General features: G+C 37.0%; 1 protein-coding gene across 1 annotated transcript in view; it reads left to right on the forward strand.

Annotated features, from left to right (window-relative positions):
* CIR1 (corepressor interacting with RBPJ, CIR1) overlaps window positions 1-26970 on the forward strand; it is a 40227-nt gene that overhangs the window by 7830 nt on the left and 5427 nt on the right. Inside the window, exons 3-7 of the mRNA XM_067741506.1 lie at window positions 1827-1900; window positions 2698-2708; window positions 2796-2860; window positions 3236-3284; window positions 8269-8386. Of these exons, the coding sequence (XP_067597607.1) occupies window positions 1827-1900; window positions 2698-2708; window positions 2796-2860; window positions 3236-3284; window positions 8269-8386 (317 nt within the window). The remainder of the gene's footprint in view (window positions 1-1826; window positions 1901-2697; window positions 2709-2795; window positions 2861-3235; window positions 3285-8268; window positions 8387-26970) is intronic.

Below are 26970 nucleotides of genomic sequence, written 5' to 3' on the forward strand. Positions count from 1 at the left end.
CCTTCTTTTTTTTTTCTTTTGATAATAGGCATCCTAATGACTACAACATGATATCTCATGGTTTTAATTTACATTTCCCTAATAACTAGTGATGTTGAGCTTTTCACGTGGTCCATTTTTTTAAATGGTGTTAATTTAATATAAAATATAATTTATATACTTTAAAGTATATGTTGGTTTTAAGTGTATTTATAGAATTTGGAGCCATCACCATAATTCATTTCAGAACATTTTCATCATCCGAAAAAGAAATCTTGTACCCATTAGCAGTCACTCCCCATTTCCAGACCCTGTGCCCCCTAATACCTCTCAGCTCTAAGTAACCACTAATTTATTTGTCTCTATATATTCACCTATTCTGGAAATGTCATATAAATGGGATCATACAATATGTGGTCTTTTGCGATTGGCTTCTTTCATTTAATATAATTATGTAAAATTTTAAAATTAAAAAATTTTAAATGTATTTTTAAAAACATTTTTTTCACTGTTTTTGAAGTTCATCCATGTTGTAGCATGTGTCAGTAGTTCATTCCCTTTTATCGCTGAATAATATCCAACTGTATAGAGGTAGATCCTGTCATCCTTTTGCCCTCTTTTTCTTTTACAATTCTTTGTAAACACCAGTGGGAATAAGAAGTGAGGAACTATAATCATGTAGGCTATCCTTTGTGATAGCCTTTTCCAAATAAGAGGAAATTCTGTTCACTCTTTAGCCTTCTTCTTTATAATCAGTACTTTACTTGGATCTTATGAATTAAAGCTTTAACTTGACCGTTGATTCAATTTGTAGCAGAGCTTTTTTTCTAAAAAGCACAGCATATCTCTCTAAACAGAACCCAAACAGGGAACTTTTGGTGTTAAAACAGAAATGATAAAAAAGAAAATGAGGGGCTTCCCTGGTGGCGCAGTGGTTAAGAATCCACCTGCCAATGCAGGGGACATGGTTTCGAGCCCTGGTCTGGGAAGGTCCCACATGCCACAGAGCAACTAAGCCCGTGCACCACAACTACTGAGCCTGCACTCTAGAGCCTGTGAGCCACAACTGCTGAAGCCCACGTGCCTAGAGCCCGTGCTCCTCAACAAGAGAAGCCACAGCAGCGAGAAGCCCGCGCACCGCAACGAAGAGTAGCCCCCACTCACTGCAACTGGAGAAAGCCCGCACGCAGCAGCGAAGACCCAATGCAGCCAAAATAAATAAACAAAATAAATTTATTAAAAAAAAAGAAAGAAAATGATTTTTAAGATGCAGCAGTCCATCATAGTAATTAACCTGTTGTAGATTATCTTTATTCTCTCTTCATTGGCCTCGCTAAAGAATTTGATTCTCTTATTGCCTTTGACTCTTTTAAGAATTAATTGGATTTGCCTTCCTAAAGAAATTCCAGAGAGACTCATTTTTCTAGAACTGTTTGATTCCTCACAATTAATGAAAAATGTTGGCACTATTTAACTTAATTCCAAATTTGTGTTGGCGTATAGGATTTCAAAGTTGTCCCTATTTCCACAGCATTTCAAAGTTTAAGAAAAGCATGTGAGGGGAAGCATGGCATTTTTTCCCTCATTTCAGTTGGGAGTGCCGGGATCTCTCAGGTAATGAGGAAGTCTCAGAATTTACAACTAGTTACTAAAGAGGCAGCACTGTTGGAATTTCCAGTCAGATATTTCAGATGTCATCTAATCAGTGGAGTAAACTTCTGGAACTTTATCTCTAATAAAAATATTTTATCCTAATTCCCTTAGGATTTAGGGGTATGGAGGGACAGTTTTTCTGTAATATTTTCCTCCTACAAAAAACTGCTAACTTTATGTCTTGTTTTATTTAGATTGCTTATGGGAGATGAACGTGTAAAGAATGGCCTTAATTTCATGTATGAGGCTCCACCAGGTGCTAAAAAAGGTACGTGGTCGTTTCCTTTTTTTAAGTCTTTGATGTGTTTGCAAGTAAAGATTGAGAACTGTTATGACAGACATTGTTTAGAAGTTGCTCTTCATCTTTTAAAATTGCTATTATTTTTGTAAAATAATTTTTTAAAATACTGCAATCAATACAGTAGAATAGGGCTTCCCTGGTGGCATAGTGGTTGAGAGTCCGCCTGCCGATGCAGGGGACACTGGTTCGTGCCCCGGTCCGGGAAGATCCCACATGCCACGGAACGGCTAGGCCCCTGAGCCGTTGCCGCTGAGCCTGTGCATCCAGAGCCTGTGCTCCGTAACGGGAGAGGCCACAACAGTCAGAGGCCCGTGTAGTGCCAAAAAAAAAAAAAAATACAGTAGAATAAATACTAAAAATATTTGTCTAATCTAGTAATAATTTCATGACTTGTCCTTTGGGGAGGAAAATAATCTCAACATCACCAGAATTACATTTATTCTTTTATAATTTGTGTATTTAGTCCTTCTTACTGAGTATACTTGTAAATACAAAGCATAATATTCACTGTCAATGAAAAATATAAAAGTTCAAAGACTAGAAATAAATGTGCTTATTAAACACTATTTCTTATTCACTGTTTTTTATCCTTCAGTGATTTGAATTTTATCTTATGAAAGAAAAAAAGTCAAACTAATACATTCTTACAAGTTACAATTAAATACCGTGATATCATAGTGTCGTATATGATAGCAGACTTTTATGTTGACGTTTTTAACTTGACCTACCTTTTTTTCCTCCCATGTTTTTGATATGCAATCAAGAAAACAAAGAGGTAAAGTACTGTTTTCTATGTTTGGATTTATTTGCAATAGATTGTAATTTTATGGAAAAATTGAAAGACTTTAATGAATGTTTTTAGAAAGAAGAAACCGAAGGAGAGACTGAATACAAATTTGAATGGCAAAAAGGGGCCCCACGAGAAAAGTAAGAGCTGGTTTTCTTTTAAGATAAAATGTGTATCATTAAATTTAGATAATATCCCATCTTATGTTGCCTTTTTATTCATTAGAGAAAGCAACTAATGTGAAAAGTTATTTTTAATGATTTGTCTTATGCAACTCATTTGGTTGATTATAGTCTTTAGTTCTATTTTTATTTTTTTCATTTTTTTAAATCACAGATCATCAGACTGGATACTTAATAATGAAGTGGTGTTTGCAAATACTAAATAGATTTTATTGTTCTGTTTATTTATTGAAGTCGTACATTTCATAATTTACTCAGAACTATAAAACTATTTTTAGTTTAATTATTAAATTGTTCTTAATATTGAGTTTGTACATTTTCTCTCCTTAATAGATATGCCAAAGATGACATGAACATCAGAGATCAGCCCTTTGGTATTCAGGCAAGTGACACATATTTATACTGTAAGAATAAGGTTTTTTTATAAACACTTCTTTATACTGTTGTCCAAAAGGTATTTAAGCTGAAAAGGGGCTCTGTGGTTTCTATTTGTATCAGATAATAGAAGGACTAGGAGAGAAAATACTAAATATACTAAACTGATAAAAGATAGGATTCAAAGTTTTGTAGTAAGGGTTATAATGATAATGGTCTCTGTGGTTTTCAAGGAATTTGGAGAATTAGCTCAAGGTCAAAAAAATATATAAAACTGTCTGGAACCAGAACAAACTATCATCAGAGGGCCAGGTCCTTGTTATAAATAACATTTTTTTTGAACACTGCCTTACTTATTCATTTATATATTACTGCTCTATTGGCAGAGCTGAGTAGTTGCAACAGAGACCTTTGGCCCATAAACCCTATAATATTTGCTATCTGGCCCTTTACAGAAAAAGTATGCCAGCCCCTGGTTTAGGAAATTGAAACCTCAAAGGTTAATTTTTTTAAATGAGAGGATTTAACATTAAGCCATGAAATCATTCTTTTTTGGTATTTTACCATTTCTTTTTGGATGACAGTGTTTTATTTCCACAAAGTAACACACAAAAAGAAATAGGAGGGACTTCCCTGGTGGTCCAGTGGTTAAGAATCCGCCTTCCATGCAAGGATTCTTCAATATACGCAAATCAATCAGTGTGATACACCATATTAACAAATTGAAGGATAAAACCTATATGATAATCTCAATAGATGCAGAAAAAGCTTTAGACAAAATTCAACACCAATTTATGATAAAAACTCTCTACAAAGTAGGCATAGAGGGAACCTACCTCAACATAATAAAGGCCATATATGACAAACCCACAGCCAACATTGTTCTCAATGGTGAAAAACTGAAACCATTTCCACTAAGATCAGGAACAAGACAAGGCTGCCCACTCTCACCACTGTTATTCAACATAGCTTTGGAAGTTTTAGCCAAGAAATCAGAGAAGAAAAAGAAATAAAAGGAATCCAAATCGGAAAAGAAGAAATAAAACTGTCACTGTTTGCAGATGACATGATACTATACATAGAGAATCCTAAAGATGCTACCAGAAAACTACTAGAGCTAATCAATGAATTTGGTAAAGTAGCAGGATACAAAATTAATGCACAGAAATCTCTTGCATTCCTATACACTAATGATGAAAAATCTTAAAGAGTAATTAAGGAAACACTCCCATTTACCATTGCAATAAAAAGAATAAAATACCTAGGAATAAACCTACCTAAGGAGACAAAAGACCTGGATGCATAAAACTATAAGACACTGATGAAAGAAATTAAAGATGATACAAACAGATGGAGAGATATACTATGTTCTTGGATTGGAAGAATCAACATTGTGAAAATGAATCTACTACCCAAAGCAATCTACAGATTCAGTACAATCCCTATCAAACTACCAATGGCGTTTTTCACAGAAATAGAACAAAAAATTTCACAATTTGTATGGAAACAAAAAGACCCCAAATAGCCAAAGCAATCTTGAGAAAGAAAAATGGAGCTGGAGGAATCAGGCTTCCTGACTTCAGACTATGTGACAAAGCTACAGTAATCAAGACAGTATGCTACTGGCACAAAAACAGAAATATCGATCAATGGAACAGGATAGAAAGCCCAGAGATAAACCCATGCACCTATGGTCACCTTATCTTTGGTAAAGGAGGCAAGAACATACAGTGGAGAAAAGACAGCCTCTTCAATAAGTGGTGCTGGGAAAACTGGACTGCTCCATGTAAAAGAATGAAATTAGAACACTTCCTAACACCATACACAAAAATAAGCTCGAAATGGATTAAAGACCTAAATGTAAGGCCAGACACTATAAAACTCTTAGAAGAAAACATAGGCAGGACACTCTATGACATAAATCACAGCAAGATCCTTTTTGACCCACCTCCAAGAGAAATGGAAATAAAAACAAAAATAAACAAATGGGACCTAATGAAACTTAAAAGCTTTTGCACAGCAAAGGAAACCATAAACAAGACGAGAAGATAACCCTCAGAATGGGAGAAAATATTTGCAAATGAAGCAACTGACAAAGGATTAATCTCCAAACTTTACAAGCAGGTCATGCAGCTCAGTATCAGAAAAACCAACAACCCAATCCAAAAATGGGCAGAAGACCTAAACAGACATTTCTCCAAAGAAGATATTTAGATTGCCAACAAACACATGAAAGAATGCTCAACATCATTAATCATTAGAGAAATGCAAATCAAAACTACAATGAGATATCATCTCACACCAGTCAGAATGGCCATCATCAAAAAATCTACAAACAATAAATGCTGGAGAGGGTGTGGAGAAAAGGAAACAGTCTTGCACTGCTGGTGGGAATGTGAATTGGTACAGCCACTATGGAGAAAAGTATGGAGGTTCCTTAAAAAACTACAAATAGAACTACCATATGACCCAGCAATCCCACTACTGGGCATATACCCTGAGAAAACCATAATTCAAAAAGAGTCATGTACCAAAATGTTTATTGCAGCTCTATGTACAATAGCCCGGAGATGGAAACAACCTAAGTGTCCATCATCAGATGAATGGATAAAGAAGATGTGGCACATATATACAATGGATATTACTCAGCCATAAAAAGAAACGAAATTGAACTATTTTTAATGAGGTGGATAGACCTAGAGTCTGTCATACAGAGTGAAGTAAGTCAAAGAGAAAGACAAATACCGTATGCTAACACATGTATATGGAATCTAAAAAAAAAAAAAATGTCACGAAGAACCTAGGGGTAAGACGGGAATAAACACGCAGACCTACTAGAGAATGGACTTGAGGATACGGGGAGGGGGAAGGGTAAGCTGGGACAAAGTGAGAGAGTGGTGTGGACATATATACACTACCAAACGTAAAACAGATAGCTCGTAGGAAGCAGCCACATAGCACAGGGAGATCAGCTCGGTGGTTTGTGATCACCTAGAGGGCTGAGATAGGGAGGGAGACGCCAGAGGGAAGAGATATGGGGACATATGTATATGTATAACTGATTCACTTTGTTATAAAGCGGAAAGTAACACACCATTGTAAAGCAATTATACTGCAATAAAGATGTTTAAAAAAGAAAAAAAAACCACTTCCTAACACCATACACAAAAATAAGCTCAAAATGGATTAAAGACCTAAATGTAAGGCTAGACACTATAAAGCTCATAGAGGAAAACATAGAACACTCTATGACATAAATCACAGCAAGATCCTTTTTGACCCACCTTCTAGAGAAATGGAAATAAAAACAAAAATAAACAAATGGGACCTAATGAAACAAACTTTTGCACAGCAAAGGAAACCGTAAACAAGATGAAAAGACAACCCTCAGAGTGGGAGAAAATATTTGCAAATGAAGCAACTGACAAAGGATTAATCTCCAAAATATACAAGCAGCTCATGCAGCTCAATATCAAAAAAAACCAACAACCCAATCCAAAAATGGGCAGAAGACCTAAATAGACATTTCTCCAAAGAAGACATATAGATGGCCAAGAAGCCCATGAAAAGCTGCTCAACATCAGTAATTATTAGAGAAATGCAAATCAAAACTACAATGAGGTATCACCTCACACCAGTTAGAATGGGCATCATCAGAAAACCTACAAACAGTAAATGCTGGAGAGGGTGTGGAGAAAAGGGAACCCTCTTGCGCTGTTGGTGGGAATGTAAATTGATAACAGTCACTGTGAAGAACAGTGTGGAGGTTCCTTAAAAAACTAAAATTAGAACTACCATATGACCCAGCAATCCCATTACTGGGCATATACCCTGAGAAAACCATAATTTAAAAAGAGCCATGTGCCACAGTGTTCATGGTGGCACTATTTACAATAGCCAGGACATGGAAGCAACCTAAGTGTCCATCGACAGATGAATGGATAAAGAAGATGCGGCACATATATACAATGGAATATTACTCAGCCATAAAAAGAAACGAAATTGAGTTATTTGTAGTGAGGCGGATGGACCTAGAGTATGTCATACAGAGTGAAGTAAGGCGGAAAGAGAAAAACAGATACCGTATGCTAACACGTATATATGGAATCTAAAAAAAAAAAATGGTTCTGGTGAATCTGGGGCAGGACTGGAGTAAAGACGCAGACGTAGAGAATTGACTTGAGGACATGGGGAGGAGGAAGGGTAAACTGGGACGAAGTGAGAGAGTGGCATGGACATATATACACTACCAAATGTAAAATAGATAGCTAGTGGGAAGCAGCTACATAGCACAGGGATGTCAGCTCAGTGCTTTGTGATCACCTAGAGGGGTGGGATAGGGAGGGTGGGAGGGAGATGCAAGAGGGAGGGCATATGGGGATATATGTATACATATTGCTGATTCACTTTGTTATACAGCAGAAACTAACACAACATTGTAAAGCAATTATACTCCAGTAAAGATGTTAAAAAAAAAAGAATCCACCTTCCAATGCAGGGGACAGGGGTTCGATCCCTGGTTGGGGAACTAAGATCCCACATGCTGCTGGGCAAGTAAGCCCGTGCACTCTAGAGCCCGCGTGCCACAACTAGAGAGCCCACACGCCGCAACTGCTGAGCCCGTACGCCACAACTGGAGAGAAGCCAGCGTGCTGCAAAGAAGGGCCTGCACACCGCAATGAAAGATCCTGCATGCCGCAAGGGAGATCCTATGTGCTGCAACTAAAACATGATGCAGCCAAATAAGTAAATAAATAAATATTTTTAGAAAAAAGAAATAGGAGTCAGCTTAGCTTTTAGGCATAATTTATGATAAAAGATTTTAGTGTTTGAATTACATTACCAAATATAGTTGTAGAGTCTCTTTCCCTGGAGATCTTTTAAAAACAAGACTAATTTAACTTAAACTCTGCTAAGGAGCGGGGAGTTGAACATGGGTTAGATTATTAGTATTTTAGTAACCAAAATAATTAACGTTTACTATTTCTCAGGTTCGAAATGTGAGGTGCATTAAATGTCACAAATGGGGTCATGTCAATACAGATCGAGAATGTCCGTTGTTTGGTCTTTCTGGAATTAATGCAAGTTCAGTTCCCACTGATGGCTCAGGTAGGCACTAGACATAATTTATTTGTTTGTTTTAGAATTTATAAGAGGGCAAACAAGGGAAACTAAAATAACTTTTTTTTTTTTTTGTCTCTCTGGGTATTGGTTTGATTTGGTTTGGTTTGGTTTTTGGGGGTTAGGTTATATTCCCAAAATGTGGTGGTCAACAGGAAACTCTGATCATATGTTTTGAATTTGAAATGCTGTATATTAGAATTTAATTTTTTTAGCCAAGGGCCCTGTGAAATTGATTTGAAAAGTAACAGATGTGTTAAACATAGTTTATCAGGTTGGTAACCTAAAAATAGAAGGATGAAATGGCTATTTCTCACATTCATGTCCTTCCGAGTTGTAGAACTGGGCTGGACAAAAGCCTCAACAATTGTATTTTTTGTTTCTGAGATAAAATCAAAATTGAGTTTTAAAAGATGTTAGATATATTAAAATTAATTTCTACTTGAAAGTTATTTACCTTCCTGCATGTTATTGTCTACTTAAGAAAAATTGGTCTAATTTGGTTTGGATCATTTGGGTTCTTTTTATAAAAAGATACTAAAACTGAGAACTTTTAAGTTACATTTGTCAGTGCCTTGTTAGTATGTTGTTGAGACAGCCACACTAATCCAACAGTAACTCATAGTGAATCATAATAGCAATAACCTGCTTAACCCTGTAACCTTAAGTCATTTCACCTTTATGAGTTTCAGTTCTTCATTTTAAAATAAGGATGATAATATAACTTGAGATTTTCAGAATTTTTTAAGCAGCTATAGAACCTTTTTTTAATTTTTTAAAATAAATCCTACACGTAATCCCAGTGTATAGAACATATGAAGGCAGAGCTGCTGCATTGAAGCAAACGTTCTGGGCGTGAAGCCCCAACCTCTGCACCTCTTTAGGCTCCCTGAGGCTTCCACTGCCACTTCTGAGCCCAGGGTTCACCCTCAATCAGCATATGACCTTCAGCCCTCTTCTATAGCTAGACATTGGGCTTCTTCCAGCAATCCAGATGCAGGCTGTAGGATTCAAGATGCCAGTTCTCATATTAGGAGTTTAGGAATTTGATCCATTATCAGGTTTGACACTGTCTCATTAATGGTGTTACGAGTGTCAGGATGGCTAGAGGAAGTACAGACACAATATTGCAACTGATTTTTTTAAAATCCTTATTGCTCTTTAAAAAAGTTTAAAAACCAACATCTTAGGTAAAGGGAAAACTGCTCAGTAGTGAGAAAATAGCCATACAGACCTTGGTCTGGCAATCTCTGACAAAAGAACATCCTGTTGATGCCTAAGTGCAGGTACTCTTAAAACCCACATACTATGCTCCCTCTCCCGTGCCCTCACTCAGCTGATGAAAGATGGGAGAGAAGCTCCCAAAGAAATAAAGCCCCAAAGAAAATGAGGGCAAAGTAGGATGAAGAACCCACTGGCGCAAATATCTCTGACCAGTTATTTTGGTAGTCACAGTGATCTGTTGTTATGTTTGAAAGGTATATTCTGTTTGCTGGAAGGGGTTGCATCTTTCTTCATTCTTTCTCCATCCTTGTGGTGTTCTTCCAGCTACATGACCCCTGTGTTGGCTAGGGGCAGGCAGTGGCAGTTGCCGTCTTTGTTCCTCAGCCTTTTCTTACTTTGATTCTGCTTGGAGAGAATGAGTAGGATAGACTCCAGGATACTAGGAGACTAGGATGTAGACTATACATAGACTAGTATAGCCCTTTATTTAGTAACTAACAGACCTGCTTTCTCTTGAATCTGTATTAGAAAGTCTACTAACAGCAACAAAAAGAACGAGCGCTAAAGGTTTAAAAGAAAAACACATACAGTGTTGGAGCAAGTATGATAAAATGAACATTTTAATCCACTATTGATAAATTGGAGCAGCCTTTCTGAAGAGTTATTTGATGATATGTATCAAAAGCCTTAAGAACATGCATATCGTTTTACTGGAAATTCAACGTTCAGGAATTTATAGTAAGAAAGTGATAAGGTAGATGCTCAAAGGTTAATAGTAGTAAAGATTAGAAATAACCCTAAATGTCTGTCAATAAGGTGTTGGTAAAATAAACTCACTCATTTATTCAACAATACGTATGGAGTGCTTACTCTGTGCCAGCCATTTTTCTAGGCTCTCGGAACACAGTAGCAAGACAGAAGAGGTTCTTACTTTCATTCTATTGGGAATGACATAAAATAAACTAATAAATAAGAAAGTACTAGGTATTTTTAAATTCTGTGATTAAAATTACATTGGACACTGTGATAAGAACTAAATGGGGAATAACTAGATGAGGTGGTCAGGAAGGGCCCCTCTGAGGAAGTGATGTTAGGCTGAGACCTAGAAGACAGAAAAATGCAACCATGCAGGATCTGGGAGAAGAGCATTTGGTATCTCAGGCAAAAGGAACAAGCTCCCACACAGAAGGAACTGTAAGTTCGGACTCTGGAGGTGTGGAGGTACGTAGATGCCTGATTTGGAACCCCTGCTCTCTACTTAGTAGCCATGTGACTTTAAGCAAGCTGCCTAACTGCTCTGTGCCTCAGTTTGCGGTGTCTGTAAAATAGGTATTATACTAGTACCTACCTCATAAGGTTGTTAAGAGAACTAAATGAGTTAATACACGTGTAGTGCTTAGAATAGCACCGGGCACATACACTTTATTGATGTATTTTTTTACATATATAAGTTTATTTTATTTATTTATTTTTGGCTGCATTGGGTCTTCGTTGCTGCGCACGGGCTTTCTCTAGTTGTGGCAAGCGGGGGCTACTCTTTGTTGCAGTGTGCAGGCTTCTCATTGCAGTGGCTTCTCTTGGTGCAGAGCACGGGCTCTAGGTGCGTGGGCTTCAGTAGTTGTGGCTCGCGGGCTCTAGAGCACAGGCTCAGTAGTTGTGGCTCATGGGCTTAGTTGCTCTATGGCATGTGGGATCTTCCTGGACCAGGGACTGAACCTGTGTCCCCTGCATTGGCAGGCGGATTCTTAGCCACTGTGCCACCAGGGAAGCCCTATTGGTGTATTTTTAAAAAATTAATTATGGGGACTTCCTTGGCGGTCCAGTGGTTAAGACTCCATGCTTCCACTGCAGGGTGCACAGGTTTAATCCCTGGTTAGGGAACTAAGATCCTGCATGATGCTCAGCGTGGCCAAAAAATTTTTTCTAATTTTTAAAATAAATTAATTACGGAATTAATTGGAATACCAATATAGCCAAAATGGAATACCATATAGCCATTAGATATAGATATATGAATCAAGCTATTGATCTATATTGACAAGCTATTGACACATGAGGGTATACCAGGATATATCAAGTAAAGAAAAAAAAATTAAGAAGCAGTATTTTAAATCTCTTAAATCCTGTGTCTTACTTTTCTAAGAATACCTCAAAGCACTGAACTCTATGATAAGATTATGGTAAAAATAGATCAGTAACTTTCACCATCTGTGATACCACATAAGATGATGAAAGTTACTGATCTATTTCTGATGCACTGTCAGCGTTGAGAACCATCAGCTTCAGCTGTATGTAAGAACAACAGAAGATTTGGGAAACAGGACCTTGTTTTTTTGTTTAAATTATGTTTTACTAATATTACACAGTCATAAATTTATCCTACAGAAATAATCATCGATACGTCCCAAGATTTTTGTCGTAAAGCATTGTGTATAATAGTAAGACAGGTAGAGAACCTAAATATCTAATAAAAGGATGTAAGTGAATAATTATGGGATATTGCCACAGGGGAATACTATACTATGCAGCCATTAAAAATGACAGGAAGATTTCTTAATGAATGGATGTTGTTTACAACATTTGGTCAAATAAACATTATAAAACAAGGTAATTACATGGATTCCATTCATGTTTCTCTTTATATGTTTAGGTAGACATATAGAGAGATACTTTCAGAAAAATAAAAATGCCTGGAAGGAGATACACTAAAATATTAACAGTGGTTATACATTTATAGTTTTTAAAGGAATATTAGAGGAATTAAAACTTATACATAGAAATAAATTATTTTAAATGGTTTTGCTCACTTAATCCCTTTTAAAGTTTGACCTGAATTTAGCGATACCACTTAACTAACATTATTAGAAACTCCTAAAGGTTTCTCAAAACCAAATCAAAAATACTCTACTGTATCAAATAGGAAAGCAAATAATGATGTTATATTCAAAATTTGAATGCAATGAATAATAAACTGGCCAATTTCCTAATCCACTTGCTGATTCAAGCTAAAAACTTTTCATTTAAAAAAATCACCTATTGAATAATGTCTCACCAGTGAATAGAGATTATTTTTGCAATAAGGCAATTTCAGTGGATACGGTTATCGTGGGATAATCACACCCCTGGGGTACAGCCTTGTGCCTGTAATCTCCCAGGAGTGTAATTATTTCATGATAACTGCACCCCCTGCTGTTACATTATTTCTATTATGAAATTCTTAGTTGAGTACATAAAGTAACTTACTTTGATCACTGGAAACTGCAAGGTGCTGTTAGAACATTCCAGCTGTGAGGTTTACAGAGACCAGCTATAAGATTTACTTCTCCTTTACAAAGTTAAATTAGGCAATCAAAATGCTTCTTTTGGCTAAGCTGGTTTAGAATATCTTTTCTACTGATAAGATCATCTTAACTTTATAAGTTTTTGTCCACTCTAGATATATCAAAATTATATATAAAACTTATAAGCTTCAGTGGTGACTGAATTTTTATAAAATATTTTTATATTACAACATAACTAAATGCCTGACCCACCAGCCTTTTGTTTATACTCTGTAGCCCTTACTCTTCGTTGTTGTTGTTGTTGTTGATGTTCTCTATTGTATTTTATTCTCTATTTCATAAATTTTCACCCCAATATCTATTATTCCTTTCTTTCTTTTTGCTTTGGTTTTAGTTTGCTTCTTAAGGTTAAGATTAGGTTATTGTTTTTTGTTTTTGTTTTTTTGAAATAAATTTATTCATTTATCCTTGGCTGTGTTGGGTCCTCACCGCTGTGCATGGGCCTTCTCCAGTTGCGGTGAGTGGGGGCTACTCTTTGTTGTGGTGCGCAGGCTTCTCATTGTGGTGGCCTCTTCCACTGCGAAGCATGGGCTCTAGGCGCGTGGGCTTCAGTAGTTGCAGCACACGGGCTCTAGTTGTGGCTCGCAGGTTCCAGGGCGCAGGCTCAGCAGTTGTGGCGCACAGGCTTAGCTGCTCCGTGGCATGTGGGATCTTCCCAGACCAGGGCTCGAACCCGTGTCCCCTGCATTGGCAGGCAGATTCTCAACCACTGCACCACCAGGGAAGCCCAGCCCTTACTCTTATCATTGCCTCTTACCTTCTGTTACTTACTCATGTTTTTAATGTATATTGAAATTAAACATCATTTTTTAAATCCACAGTGGGGGTTTTCAACAAGGCAAGTGGGTGTTTTTGTTTTGTTTTGTTTTGTTTGGCTTTTGGAGATTTAATGGTCACAGATATCTGTATGTCTACTACTTAATCTTTTTGTTTGTTTTGTTTCAGTCTTATTTGTGTTTTTTCTTAAAAGACTTTTTTTTAAGAGCAGTTTTAGGTTCATAGCAAAATTGAGAGAAAAGCACAGAGAGTTCCCATATACCACCTGCCTCCACAAATACATAGCCTCCCCCATTATCAGCATCCCCCATCAGAGTGGTACATTTGTTATAGTTGATGAACCTACATTGACACATCATTATCACCCAAAGTCCACAGTTTACCTTAGGGCTCACCCTTGGTGTTGTACATTCCATGGGTTTGGACAAATGTATAATGGCATGTATCCACCATTATAGTATCATACAGAGTAGTTTCACTGCCCTAAAAAATCATCTGTGCTTGGAGTATCCCTCCCCCGCTCCCCTCTAACCCCTAACAACCACTGATCTTTTTACTGTCTCCATAGTTTCACCTTTTCCTGAAGGTTGGAATCTATAGTATGTGGCCTTTTCAGATTGGCTTCTTTCACTTAGTAATATGCATTTAAGGTTCCTCCATGTCTCTTCATGGCTTGATAGTGTATTTGTTTTTAGTGCTGAATAATAGCACATTGTCTGGACATACCAGTTTATTGATCCATTCACCTGCTGAAGGACATCTTGGTTGCTTCCATGTTTTGGCAGTTACGAATAAAGCTGCTATAAACATCTATGTGCAGGTTTTTGGAATGTGATTGCTGGATCATGTGGTAAGAGTATATTTAGTTTTATAAGAAACTGCCAAACTGATCCAAGGTAGTTGCACCATTTTACATTCCCACCAACAATGAATGAGAGTTCCTGTAGCTCCACAGCCTCACCAGCATTTGGCATTGTCCGTGTTAGGAATTTTGGTCATTCTAGTAGGTATGTAGTGGTATCTCATTGTTCTATTTTTCATTTCCCTGATGACATGTTATGCAGCACATCTATTCATAAGCTTATTTGCCATCTGTATATCTTCTTGGAGAGGTATCTGTTAGGCCTTTGGCCCATTTTTTTAAACTGGGTTATTTGCTTTCTTATTGTTGAGTTTTAAGAATTCTTTATATATTTGTGGTATCAGTCCTTTATCAGATATGTCTTCTGCAGATATTTTCTCCAAGTCTGTGGCTTGTCTTTTCATTTCCTTGAGCAAGTGTTTTTAATAGCTTTATTGAGTTATAATTTACATACAATACAGTTCATCCATTTGAAGTATACAATTCAATGGCTTTGAATTTGTATATTCACAGAGTTGTACATCCATTACCACAGTCAATTTTAGAACATTTTCATTTCCTCAAAATGAAACGCCACGCCTCTCAGTTCTTATCCCCAGTCCCCAGTCTCCCCCAGTCCTAGGCAATGAAAATTTCACACTTTAACACAAAATTTCCTTGCCTCTCCCTACCCCAAACACGTAGCTTCAGTGTCCTCTCTCCACGGGTCTGGACATGTCATCTTCCTTACCTATTGACGTACACCAATATGCACAGAGTATTGTTAATGAGGGAAACTCATCCAGGCTGTCCAGAGTTTTTATTAGGGTTTAATTACATGGGCATGATTCATTGAATAATTGGCCATGTGGTTGAACTCAATCTCTCGTCCCTTTCCCTTCCCCCAGAGGTCAGGCTGATATGTGGCTCAAAGCTCCAACTCTTTAATCACATGGTTAGCCTTTCTGGTGTGGCCAGCCCCATCCTGAGTCATCTCCTTGGCAAAACCTATCTAGGGGCTCACCATGAATAACAAAGACACTCCTATCACTCAAGAAAACTGATATCTAGAGGCTCCCTTCCACGAATTGGGGACAGAGTTCTTTATTATACAACAGTTGTATTTTCATTTTCATTTAGTTCAAAATATTAAGTTTCTCTTGAGACTTCTTCTATCTGAGTGTTATTTAGGAGTGTGTTTATTTAATCTCCAAATATTTGGGGATTTTCTGGCTATCATTCTGTTATTCGTTTCTAGTTTAATTCCATTTTGGTCTGAGAGCATTCTTTGTATGATTTCTATTCTTTTAGTATTAAGGTATATGCTAAGGTTATGGCTCAGCATGTGGTCTTGGTGACTGTTCCATATGACAGGGGTCCCCAACCCCTGGGCCGTGGACCAGTACCGGTCCGCAGCCTGTTAGGAACTGGGCCACACGGCAGGAGGTGAGTGGTAGGTGAGCAAGCGAAGCTTCATCTGCCGCTCCCCATTGCTCCCCATCACTCGCATTACCGCCTGAACCATACCATCCCACCCCCCACCCCCCGTCCGTGTTAAAATTGTTTTCCATGAAACTGGTCCCTGGTGCCAGAAAGGTTGGGGACTGCTGCCATATGAGCTTAAGTATGTGTATTCTGCTGTTGTTAGCTGAAGTACTCAATAAATAACAACTAGATCAGGTTGATAGATGGTGCTGTTCAACTATATCCTGCTGATTTTCTGCCTGCTGGATCTGTCCATTTCTGAGAGAGGAGCACTGAAGTCTCCAACTGTAGTTGGAGATTTGTCTATTTCTAAAAACACTTATGTTAGTTTTGGCCTCACATATTTTAATGCTCTGTTGTTAGGTGCATATACATTTGGGATTGTTATGTCTTGGAGAATAAGCCCCTTTTTCATTATGTAATTGTCTTTCTTTATCCTTGATAAATTTCCTTGGTCTGAAATCTGCTTTATCTGAAAACAATGTAATACTCCAGCTTTATTTTATTAGTGTTAGCATGGTATATCTTTCTCCATATCTTTCCTTTAATCTCTCTCTCTGTGTCTTTATATTTAACTTGGGTTTGTGTAGACAACACAGAGTCAGATCTTTTTCTATCTATTATTGACATAATTGGATTAAAATCTGCCATATTTATAATTGTTTTCTATTTGTTGTCCTTGTTCTTTGTTTTTTTTTTGCGGTATGCGGGCCTCTCACTGCCGCAGCCTCTCCCACCACAGAGCACAGGCTCCGGACACGCAGGCCCAGCAGCCACGGCTCACAAGCCCGGCTGCTCCATGGCATGTGGGATCTTCCCGGACTGGGGCACGAACCCGTGTCCCCCGCATCGGCAGGCGGACTCTCAACCACTGCGCCACCAGGGAAGCCCCCTTGTTCTTTGTTTTTGTCTTCCACTCTCTGCTTTCTCTGGTTTTAATTGAGTATTTTATGTGATTCCATTTTCTCTCCTCTCTTAGCATATCAATTATGCTTAATTTTTAAAAAATGTTAGTTGTTGCCCTAGAATTTGCAGTGTACATTTACAGCTAATCTAAGTCCACTTACAAATAACACTGTACCACTTCATGAGTAGTGCCAGTACCTTATAACAGAGTAAACCAATATCTGTTATATAACACAGTTCCTTTCTCCTGTCTCTTATAACATTACTGTCATACATTTCATTTATCCATAAGTTATAATGCATCCAGTTTATTCTTGCTGTTATTATTTTGAATAGTATCTTTTATTTCTTCTCAAATGCTCTTTCTTTATGTAGATCTAAGTTTCTGATCTATGTCATTTCCTTCTTTCTGAATAACTTCTTTTTAATATTTCTTGAAAGGCAGGTCTACTAGTAACATGTTCCTCAATTTTTGTTTGCCTGAGAAAGTATTTCTTCTTCACTTTTGAAGGATAATTTTACTGGATACTGGATAATTTCTATGTTCGTAGGTTTTTCCTTTCAACCTTTAAATATTTCACTCCACTCTCCTCTTGCTTGCATGGTTTCTTAAGAGAAGTCTCATGATTCTTATCCTTGTTCCTCTCTTGGTAAGGTTTTTTTCCCCCTCTGACATCTTTCAAGATTTTCTCTTCATCTTTGATTTTCTGCAGTTTGAATATCATATACCCAGGTACAGATTTTTGGTATTTATCCTGCTCCATGTTCTCTGAGCTTCCTGGATTTGTGGTTTGGTGTCTATCATTAGTCTTGAGAAATCTCAGCCATTATTATTTCAAATATTTTTTTCTGTTCTTTTCTGTCTTCTCTCTTTCCCTTCTGGTATTCCTGTTGTACATATGTTACACCTTTTGTAATTGTCCTACAGTTTTTGGATATTCTGGGTTCCCTTTTTTTTTTTTAATTTTCTGTTCAGTTTGAGAAGTTTCTATTGACCTATCTTAAAGCTTACTGATTCTTTCCTCAGTTATGCCTAGTCTACTGATGACCTCATCAAAAGCATTCTTCATTTCTATTAGTGTTTTTTATTTCTGTCATTTCCATTAGATTCTTTCTCAGAGTTTCCATTTCTCTGCTTACAGTACCTATCTGTTTTGCATGTTGTCCACTTTTTCCATTAGAGCCCTTAGCATATGAATCTTAGTTATTTTAGATTCCCAATCTGATAATTCCAGAATCTTCATTATAGCTGAGCTTGATTCTGATGCTTGCTTTGCTTTCCCGACTGTGGTTTTTGCCTCTTATCATACTTGTAATTTTTTGTTGAAAGCCAGACATGGTGTATCAGGTAGACAGAACTGAGATAAATAGGCCTTTAGTGTGAGGTTTTATGTTTATCTGGCTAGGAGTTAGGTTGTATTTACTCTTTGCTATAGCTGTAGATTTTAGAGGATAAATATCCTCTGGTGTCATTGTTTTGGTCTCCTCTGTTATCTTTGGGTTTCCCTACAGACTCTGTTAATAGGCTGAGCCTGGCTTCAGTTGTAATCTTATGTTATTTTACAGGAGCCCTACTGTTGTAGTGGTAAGATATGAGGGGAGGGGAAGCATTCTATAATCCTGTGACTAGGTTTCAGTTTTTTAGTGAGCTTCTGCCCCTGGGCTGTAACCTTCACATGTGTTTCTCAGGTTTTTTTCCCCCACTTCTCAGCTTTTTTTCTTCACCCACATAGGTTAGGCTCTGGTGAAATAGCTTCCTTTGAGGGTAAGCATTTGTTCAGGACAACAAAATGCTCTGGGCGTATTTCAAGATGATTACTTTTCCCTTCCCACTGTTGGAAGTACAAGGGCATTGTTATTTGATGTTCACAGTGAGAACCTAGTGGGGCTTCTGGAAGTAAAACTCACAGAAGTGTTGGGGCCCCTTTAAGGTTGAGCCCCCAGGAGTTTTCATCTCTCAAGCTAGTCCTTGCTCAGTCTCCAAGAATAGTCAGTTATCCTTTAAGTATTTCTACCAATTGCTGGCTCTGTTGGTTTCTGGTCTCGGTAAACTGAGTCTCTGTATCACCTGTCTCTCCCATTTGGGGGCAGTGATTTGCTCTGTGATCTCAATTCTCCGATAGATCTATAAGATTTATTGATGTTCACTTTTTTCAGCTTTTTTCTTGTTGTGAGAATGGGAGGAATTTCAGGCTCTTCATGTATTGGACTGAAGCCTAAAAGTTGTAAAAGCAAAAGTGAAGAAACATTGATTCGAAATTTGTTAACATAAGATTCATATTGTACTAATTATTTGACTTTTGTTTTTTTAGGTTTAAGTTGCTATATATTTAAAGTTACTTTGCCATTTTTTAAAATGATCTTTTAAATTTATTTATTTATTTATTTATTTTTGGTTGTGTTGGGTCTTTGTTGCTGTGCGTGGACTTTCTCTAGTTGTGGCGAGCAGGGGCTACTCTTTGTTGCAGTATGCGAGCTTCTCATTGTGGTGGCTTCTCGTTGCAGATCACAGGCTCTAGGCGCACAGGCTTCAGTAGTTGTGGCACATGGGCTCAGTAGTTGTGGCTCACGGCCTCTAGAGCACGGGCTCAGTAGTTGTGGTGCATGGGCTTAGTTGCTCTGTGGCATGTGGGATCTTCCCAGACCAGGGCACAAACTTGTGTCCCCTGCATTGGCAGGAGGATTCTTAACCACTGTGCCACCAGGGAAGTCCCTGCCATTTTTTTTTTTTTGGGCAGTACACAGGCCTCTCACTGTTGTGGCCTCTCCCATTTCAGAGCACAGGCTCCGGCCACGCAGGCTCAGCGGCCATGGCTCACGGGCCCAGCCGCTCCGCGGCATGTGGGATCTTCCTGGACCGGGGCACAAACCCATGTCCCCTGCATCGGCAGGCGGACTCTCAACCACTGCGCCACCAGGGAAGCCCCCTGCCATTTTTTTAAACTTAATTTTAAGAATATTTGGAACTGACTCTATATGATAATATGGTAAATTTCACGTTTTTAATCAAAGTAAATTTTAAATGCAAAATGGTATCACTGCATATTCTTGACATATACAAAATTTCTTTTTCTTTATAACGCTTAAGTATGAGATCCAGCCATACCACTGACAGCTAAAATGATGATTGGTACTTAATGTTTCAGGTTTCTCTAACCAGTCTTGTGTACGCCAAAGGTTTTAGTGCATTTAAACAATATGAAAATTAATAATAGCTTAAATTGAGGAAAGTATTATTTTATACTTGTTGCAAACATTTGTTTACATATCAGTGCTCTTTTCCTTGCCTTATTTCCCCTAAGTCTTGATTTAATTTTTGTCGAAGAATATTACACTAAGCTGTAGTACTAATAGCAGTTTCCTGCAGTAGTACTCCCACATGCTGCTCCTCCATCTTTCCATCAACCTATCATGTTGGAGGAATTTTTGTTGCTTGAGAATATGTTTGGGAAATTTAACAAAATAATTGTCTGATCATAAGCTTGTACTAGAAGGACACCTAGGAGCATGCTGGAGCATGCTGGAGGGACTTTGTTTAGAAAGAAAGATGATAAACTCAGTTGCCCTTCTGGCACATCCCGCCCTTATCTGTTACGGAGTTCTTTTATGTAACTCCTTGAAGAAGTTGAATCCTCCCAGGATAGCTACTGAGATAGCCCTACATCTGATGGCAGAATTTTTTTTAAATCCTTCAACATAATTCTACTACAGAAAAAGTATTTGTGTTACCAGAATCCCTTTAAAGCTAAACTCTTCAAATAGGTGGATATTAAAACTAATAAAGGATCGACCTCAAAATAAAAAGGAAAGTTAGGCAGGCACCACTTCTCCTCTCCTTTAATATGTAGTTGTGTGGTTTTTTGTTATTGAGATGTATGAACTCTTTGTATATTTTGAAAATTAAGCCCTTGTCAGTAGTTACTCAGCCATAAAAAATAATGAAATAATGCCATTTGCAGCAACATAGATGGACCTAGAGATTGTCATACTGAGTGAAGTAAGTCAGAGAAAGAGAAATGTCATATGATATCGCTTATACACAGAAACTAAAAAGAAATGATACAAATGAACTTATTTACAAAACAGAAACAGACTTACAGACTTAGAGAACAAACATATGGTTACCAGGGAGGAAGGGAGAGAACAAACATATGGTTACCAGGGAGGAAGGGTGGAGGGAAGGGATAGTTAGGGAGTTTGGGATTGACATGTACACACTGCTGTATTTAAAACGCATAACCAACCAGGACCTACTGTTATAGCACAGGGAACTCTGCTTACTGTTATGTGGCAACCTGGATGGGAGGGGAGTTTGGGGGGGAAGGGATACATGTATGTGTATGGCTGAGTCGCTCTGTGGTGTACCTGAAACTATCACAGCATTGTTAATCGGCTATACTCCAATATAAAATAAAAAGTTTTAGGGACTTCCCCGGTGGTGCAGTGGATAAAAATCCGCTTGCCAGTGCAGGGGATGTGGGTTTGAGCCCTGGTCCAGGAAGATCCCACATGCCGCAGAGCAACTAATCCCGTGCACCACAACTACTGAGCCTGCGCTCTAGAGCCCGCGTGCTGCAACTACTGAAGCCCGCGTGCGTAGAGCCTGTGCTCTGCAACAAGAGACGCCACCGCAGTGAGAGGCCCACTCGCTGCAACCAGAGAAAGCCCGCGCACAGCAACGAAGACCCAATGCAGCCAAAAATAAAAATTAAATTTAAAAAAATATAACATAAAATAAGAAGTTTAAAAAAAATTTGATAAGTCGGGAACATACATGTTTTTAAATGCATGAGAAAACTAATTATCTAAAAAGAAATATTGACCTATTAAAGAGATTATTCAGTAAAACTTGTCAATTCATAGTGTTTCAAAGGTCAAATTGATGTTCTTGATTAGTACTTTAAATTTTGGCTATTTTAAGTGACTACAGATGGTTACTCATTTTGAACTATTTATAAGCACTATTACAATTCAGTGATTAAATGTGTTGTTAGAGTGGCTATGCCTTGAAATTCCATTGACATTAACAAATTAATTGCAATCCTGTTCTGTCAGTAAATGGCTCTGCTCTGTGTTAAAGGCATATGTGGGGCTAGTGGAGGCTACACCTCCCCTAATCTCAAAGGGGTATTATGATTCTCAGATCCCAATCATAACTCTCTTTTACATGACTCTTCCTGTTAATATCATTCCATCTACTCAAGGTCTGCCAACTTCAAGTAAAGGAAATTAACTACTGATTACCTGGGTAAAGGAGAATGAATGAAATGTAGTCTACCTAGTAAATATTAATTCTACCCAAATCAAACTTAAGTTAACATGAACCTTCGTCATGTTCCACTCATTTATAATGCCATATTTTTTACCTTTCTCTAAATCCTATGAGTTTGAAAGTCAAACTCAGTTTCTAGTTCTTTCCTAGAAAGTATTGCTTTTCTGAAATATGTACTGTATCTTATTTATCTTTGTATTCCCAATGCTTTCCACAATGCACATGCTTACTAAATAATAGTTTAGTGAGTGGCTGAAGAGTTAGGCTTTGCTAACTATACTAAACATCACTGTTTATCATCTTATTCTCTGAATATATCTTATAACACAAATTTACAATTTATATTTTTCCTATTCTTTTATATTAACTAATTTTCCCAAAAAAGATTATAAGCTTGAAGGCAAAAACCAAGTTCTCCATTCTTTATTTTCAAGTACCTAGTGAGATAAAATAATAAGCCCTCAATAATACATACTGATTTGTAAAATCACTTTCTATGTTATATACTAGGGAAGAATAAGTTGAAATTCCCTATGCAGGGCTCTCTCCATAGTTTGAGAGAGATCTAGTATAGAAATGTAGTGAGAGTCTATAGTAACTCAGTCATTCAGTAATTACTGTTGACTGATTTAATTTATTTTTAAGTAAAATGCACTGGTCTTAAGTGTAGATTGAGTTTGACAAATGTATGCACCCATGTAACCAATGTTTCTGACAAATACAGAGCATAGAGCATTGCTGTCACCCTGGTAAATACCCTTCTATCCCCTTCCAGTTGGCATCCTCCACCTACAACTACTACTCTCATTTCTAATCCCATATATTACTTTTACCTGTTCATGAAGTTCATATAAATGGAATCATACAGTATGTGTTCTTCTGTGTCTGACTTCTTTGACTCAACATACTGTTTTTGAGGTTCATGGATGCACAACTTTTCAAGAGCGTTCATATTCTCATAACTTCTTTAGAACATAGTGCTGACTTCTAATACTTCATGTTCATCACAACACAGATGATTTTTCTTAGTCCTCTAGGACTATGAATTCACTTTATTATCTTTATTCACTTTAGTATTTAGTGATAGTTGTATCATCAGTAAAATACCTGCATGTAAATTAAGTTGAAAATATAAGTGTGAAGACATAATCAGATATACCTCAAATATCTTTAACATTATTGATTCTGTAAGGCAAGGTTGTTTTTTATAAAGTGTTTTTCACTAGCATACAATAAGGGCAGTTTCATCTTTCCCTGCCTTTGTGTATTTTCCAGACACAAAAAATGAAATGTTTAATTTTTCTTTTACATTGTATGTCTTAATAGAGATCAAATTAGCTTTCTCCAGTATGAACTCAGGATAAGGGCAATAAGAAACCTTATTGTTTCCAGCCTCCACTAAGATGAACTGGCAACGTGTCAGGAAAATTCTCAGTATGGAGCAGTTTTATTACAATTCAGTACAATTGGTTCTTGCATAACCTTTAGAAAATCATACATAAAACATTCTCATCTATATAAATAAAAATCACCCACACACTTTATTAATAGCTTTGTTCACTTTTTCCCTGGGACTTGTGCTGCATGCTGTGCCCCCCTTTTCAGTCTTTTTTTAAGGTAACTTTCTATAAGCTTTCTTTAAAGCAAAAAGGTTAGGTAATGTTAGGATTCAAATACAAATGTAAGATAACTGTGATAATTCTCCCTCTTGATCGTGTACTATTACTAGTGTTTCTAAGTGTCCGTTTTACATTTAGTGACAGGGAGTGGCTTTTTCACAATATATAGTCAGTTTAACTGTAAGAAAGAAGGAAGAAATAAATGTCATACTTTTCATGGAAATAAGAATCATAATTCATTTGTGATGTGTTTGGGGGTTTATTTTCAAACCCACGCATTTTTAAGGTTGTATCACTGTTACTGTGACTACAATAAATGCATGATGAAAGCAAGAACATACCAGGTTGAAGTCTCAGCCTTTTTTCCTTAGTCTAGTTCATTAGCAAAAATGTGTTTCTTTTCAGGTCTCATTTTCCTGAATCCAAACTTTAGAAAACTTTCCATTATTCCCCTAAAGTATGTGTTATAAAATACCAAAATAATGTAATAATAAGCCTCTAGATCTAACTGCTCATTTACAGTAAATACAAGCGCCAGAAGAACATATTAAATGACATCACTACCCAGAATGGGGGAGATTCTACAGTACAAATGACCCAGTTTCTTCAACAAATGAATAGCAATAAGGGGGGAGTGGAGGAAAAGTGGCTACCTTTTTTTAGATTAAAAGAGATTTAAGATATGTGTCATTTGTACCTCAAAAGTAGAGAGGGAGAGAGAGACTTAAGAGATACATAAACCGAATGCAATGTGTGGAACTTGTTTGGATCCTAATGTGAACAAGCCAACTGTAAAAAAAATTTTTTTTGAGATAATTGGGGAAATCTGAATGTTGACTGGATTTTATAACTGTCAGTATTAGTAAGTGTAACAAAGGTGTTAGGGCTTTATTTTTAAGAAATAGCCCGTATTAGTGATTTATATACCAAAGTGATGTCTGAAACTTTATTTAAAATACTCTATCAAAAAAGAAACAAAAAACCCTGGAGGTAATAAATAAAACAAGGATGGCAAAACATTGATAATTGTTGAAGCTGTGTAATGAATATATAGAACTCTTTATTCTCCCTAGGTTTGAGATTTTTTCAAGTTAAAATACACACACAGAATGAGAAGGAAAATAATTAATCACCACTGTCATCACAAACAAAATGATATTCACTCTAGGAATAGAATTTTAGTCTCAGGAAGCAGTAGCATCCTATAAATTAAATTAGTGTATTAAATTTGGGGGAAGGAGGGGAAAGTATTTCTAATACAGCCATACTTAACCTGTAACTCAGTGTCCTTTTTCCCACTGAATACCATAAAACTGTAGAAGGTAATGCTTCATTTGAAAGGAACAGTGAACTTTGGAAGGAAGATAGCTCTGTCCTTGGGAAGAGCAGATGGGCCCAGGCTAACAGTGAGACACAGGAATATCTCTTCCTTCAGCATTAGTCTCCCTCCTGTGCCATTTGTGGGATTCACGTGGGACTGCTGTCCTCTAATTGGGAAGTCGGCGACAGGGCCTTTCTCACGGCCAGCACTTTTGACTCCTATATTATTCTCTGATAAAATACCTATCTTACTACAGAACATTTTTCACCTTCTATTGCTTCGTTCTATAAAAATGAATGCTCTTAATGAATAGATTAAACCCTTTACAAACATAATTTTGTACAACATAATTTGCCTTCTGAGAATTTATTTTTTCTGTGACATTGACTTCATGTTGTTTTTCTAGTAGAAAATAGTCTGGGTCTGATCAGGGCATAGAACTGAATACCATAGTCACAGTTAGTATTTTGGTGCTTACCCACATCACAGCAAAGAAAGTTTGCAAAATTAATGAATGTTGAAAAACAGTTTCTTCAGTGGACCAACTTTTCTAAGTTGGAACACTGGTTTTCAAGCTGTGGAGGCTTAACCCAGCCTGACTGAAGTGATCTAGAAAGGAGCCTTCACAAATCTACATTTTAAAACAAATGCCCTTTTTCTGAGTTCTCTAGAATCATTCTGCCATAGCAAATTTAAGAGCAAACCAAACCTTCCTGAACCCCAGCTCCATCTGTAATTTAAATTATAAAGGCATCCAAAAAAAGTAGTCATTTTGCATTTGAACATATTGTAAAATCTGTCTTCAACATACCTATATAATCTATTGATATTATATCAATTAAATTTTGAGTTCTCAGAGAGCTGGAGTCATTTCTGTCAGGTTAACTCTACATAGCCACTACCACAGTAACATGAAAGTATAAAGATACCTTGCTGAATATATCTTAATTAAACCTGACTTGTCATATCTTTCTAGAAGTTTTGATGATAGAAGGAGAAAGTTTAAGTACAAAAAGAAGTGAATAAGACTGGATTTTGAAAAATGTTACTATTAAGAGCATTTTTTGTGAAAAATATATAATAATCACAAAAGTTTTATAGCTACTGACAAAAATAATAGTTACTATTTGTTAGGTACTTCACTAAACATTGTTTAGCGTCTTACAGTGTGGAAGTATACGCTAAGCATATGTACTACAAAATTTCAGTTGAGATTTTGGAGAAATATAAATGATGGAAGAGTAATGTTTGTTTTATAGTCTGAATAATCTCTGTCAGCCTGGGGAAAGAGAGATCATTTTCTTGAAGTAGTTGGAAGTACTGTAATGAAAAATTTTAAAGTATGTTTTCTAAAGCATTTTATTAAAATTACCCATCTTTTGATGAAAACTGATGAAATCAGTACCCTTTCATCATAATGGCCAAGCTCTTTAGCCCTTTACTGGAGTGGTTTTTATCCTAATTCTTAGCATGTTTGCTTTCTGAATTCATTGAACATCTAAAAAAGTTGTTGACAAGGAAATGTAGTTTTGGCACTTCAGTAAAGACATTTTCTACTTTATAAAATTAGGTTCCTACATGTGAAGTTTGAGAAGCCACCAAAGTGAAACACTCTATAATTAATTTAAAGCTATTGATTATATTAGCACTTCAATGCCATTTAGAGGCACTCCGTACTAATATTTAAAGTTCAATTTTTGGGACTTCCCTGGTGGCGCAGTGGTTAAGAATCCGCTTGCCAGTTCAGGGGACACAGGTTTGATCCCTGGTCCAGGAAGATCCCATA

Source organism: Pseudorca crassidens, chromosome 6 (assembly GCF_039906515.1).
Source record: "Pseudorca crassidens isolate mPseCra1 chromosome 6, mPseCra1.hap1, whole genome shotgun sequence".
NCBI lineage: Eukaryota > Metazoa > Chordata > Mammalia > Artiodactyla > Delphinidae > Pseudorca > Pseudorca crassidens.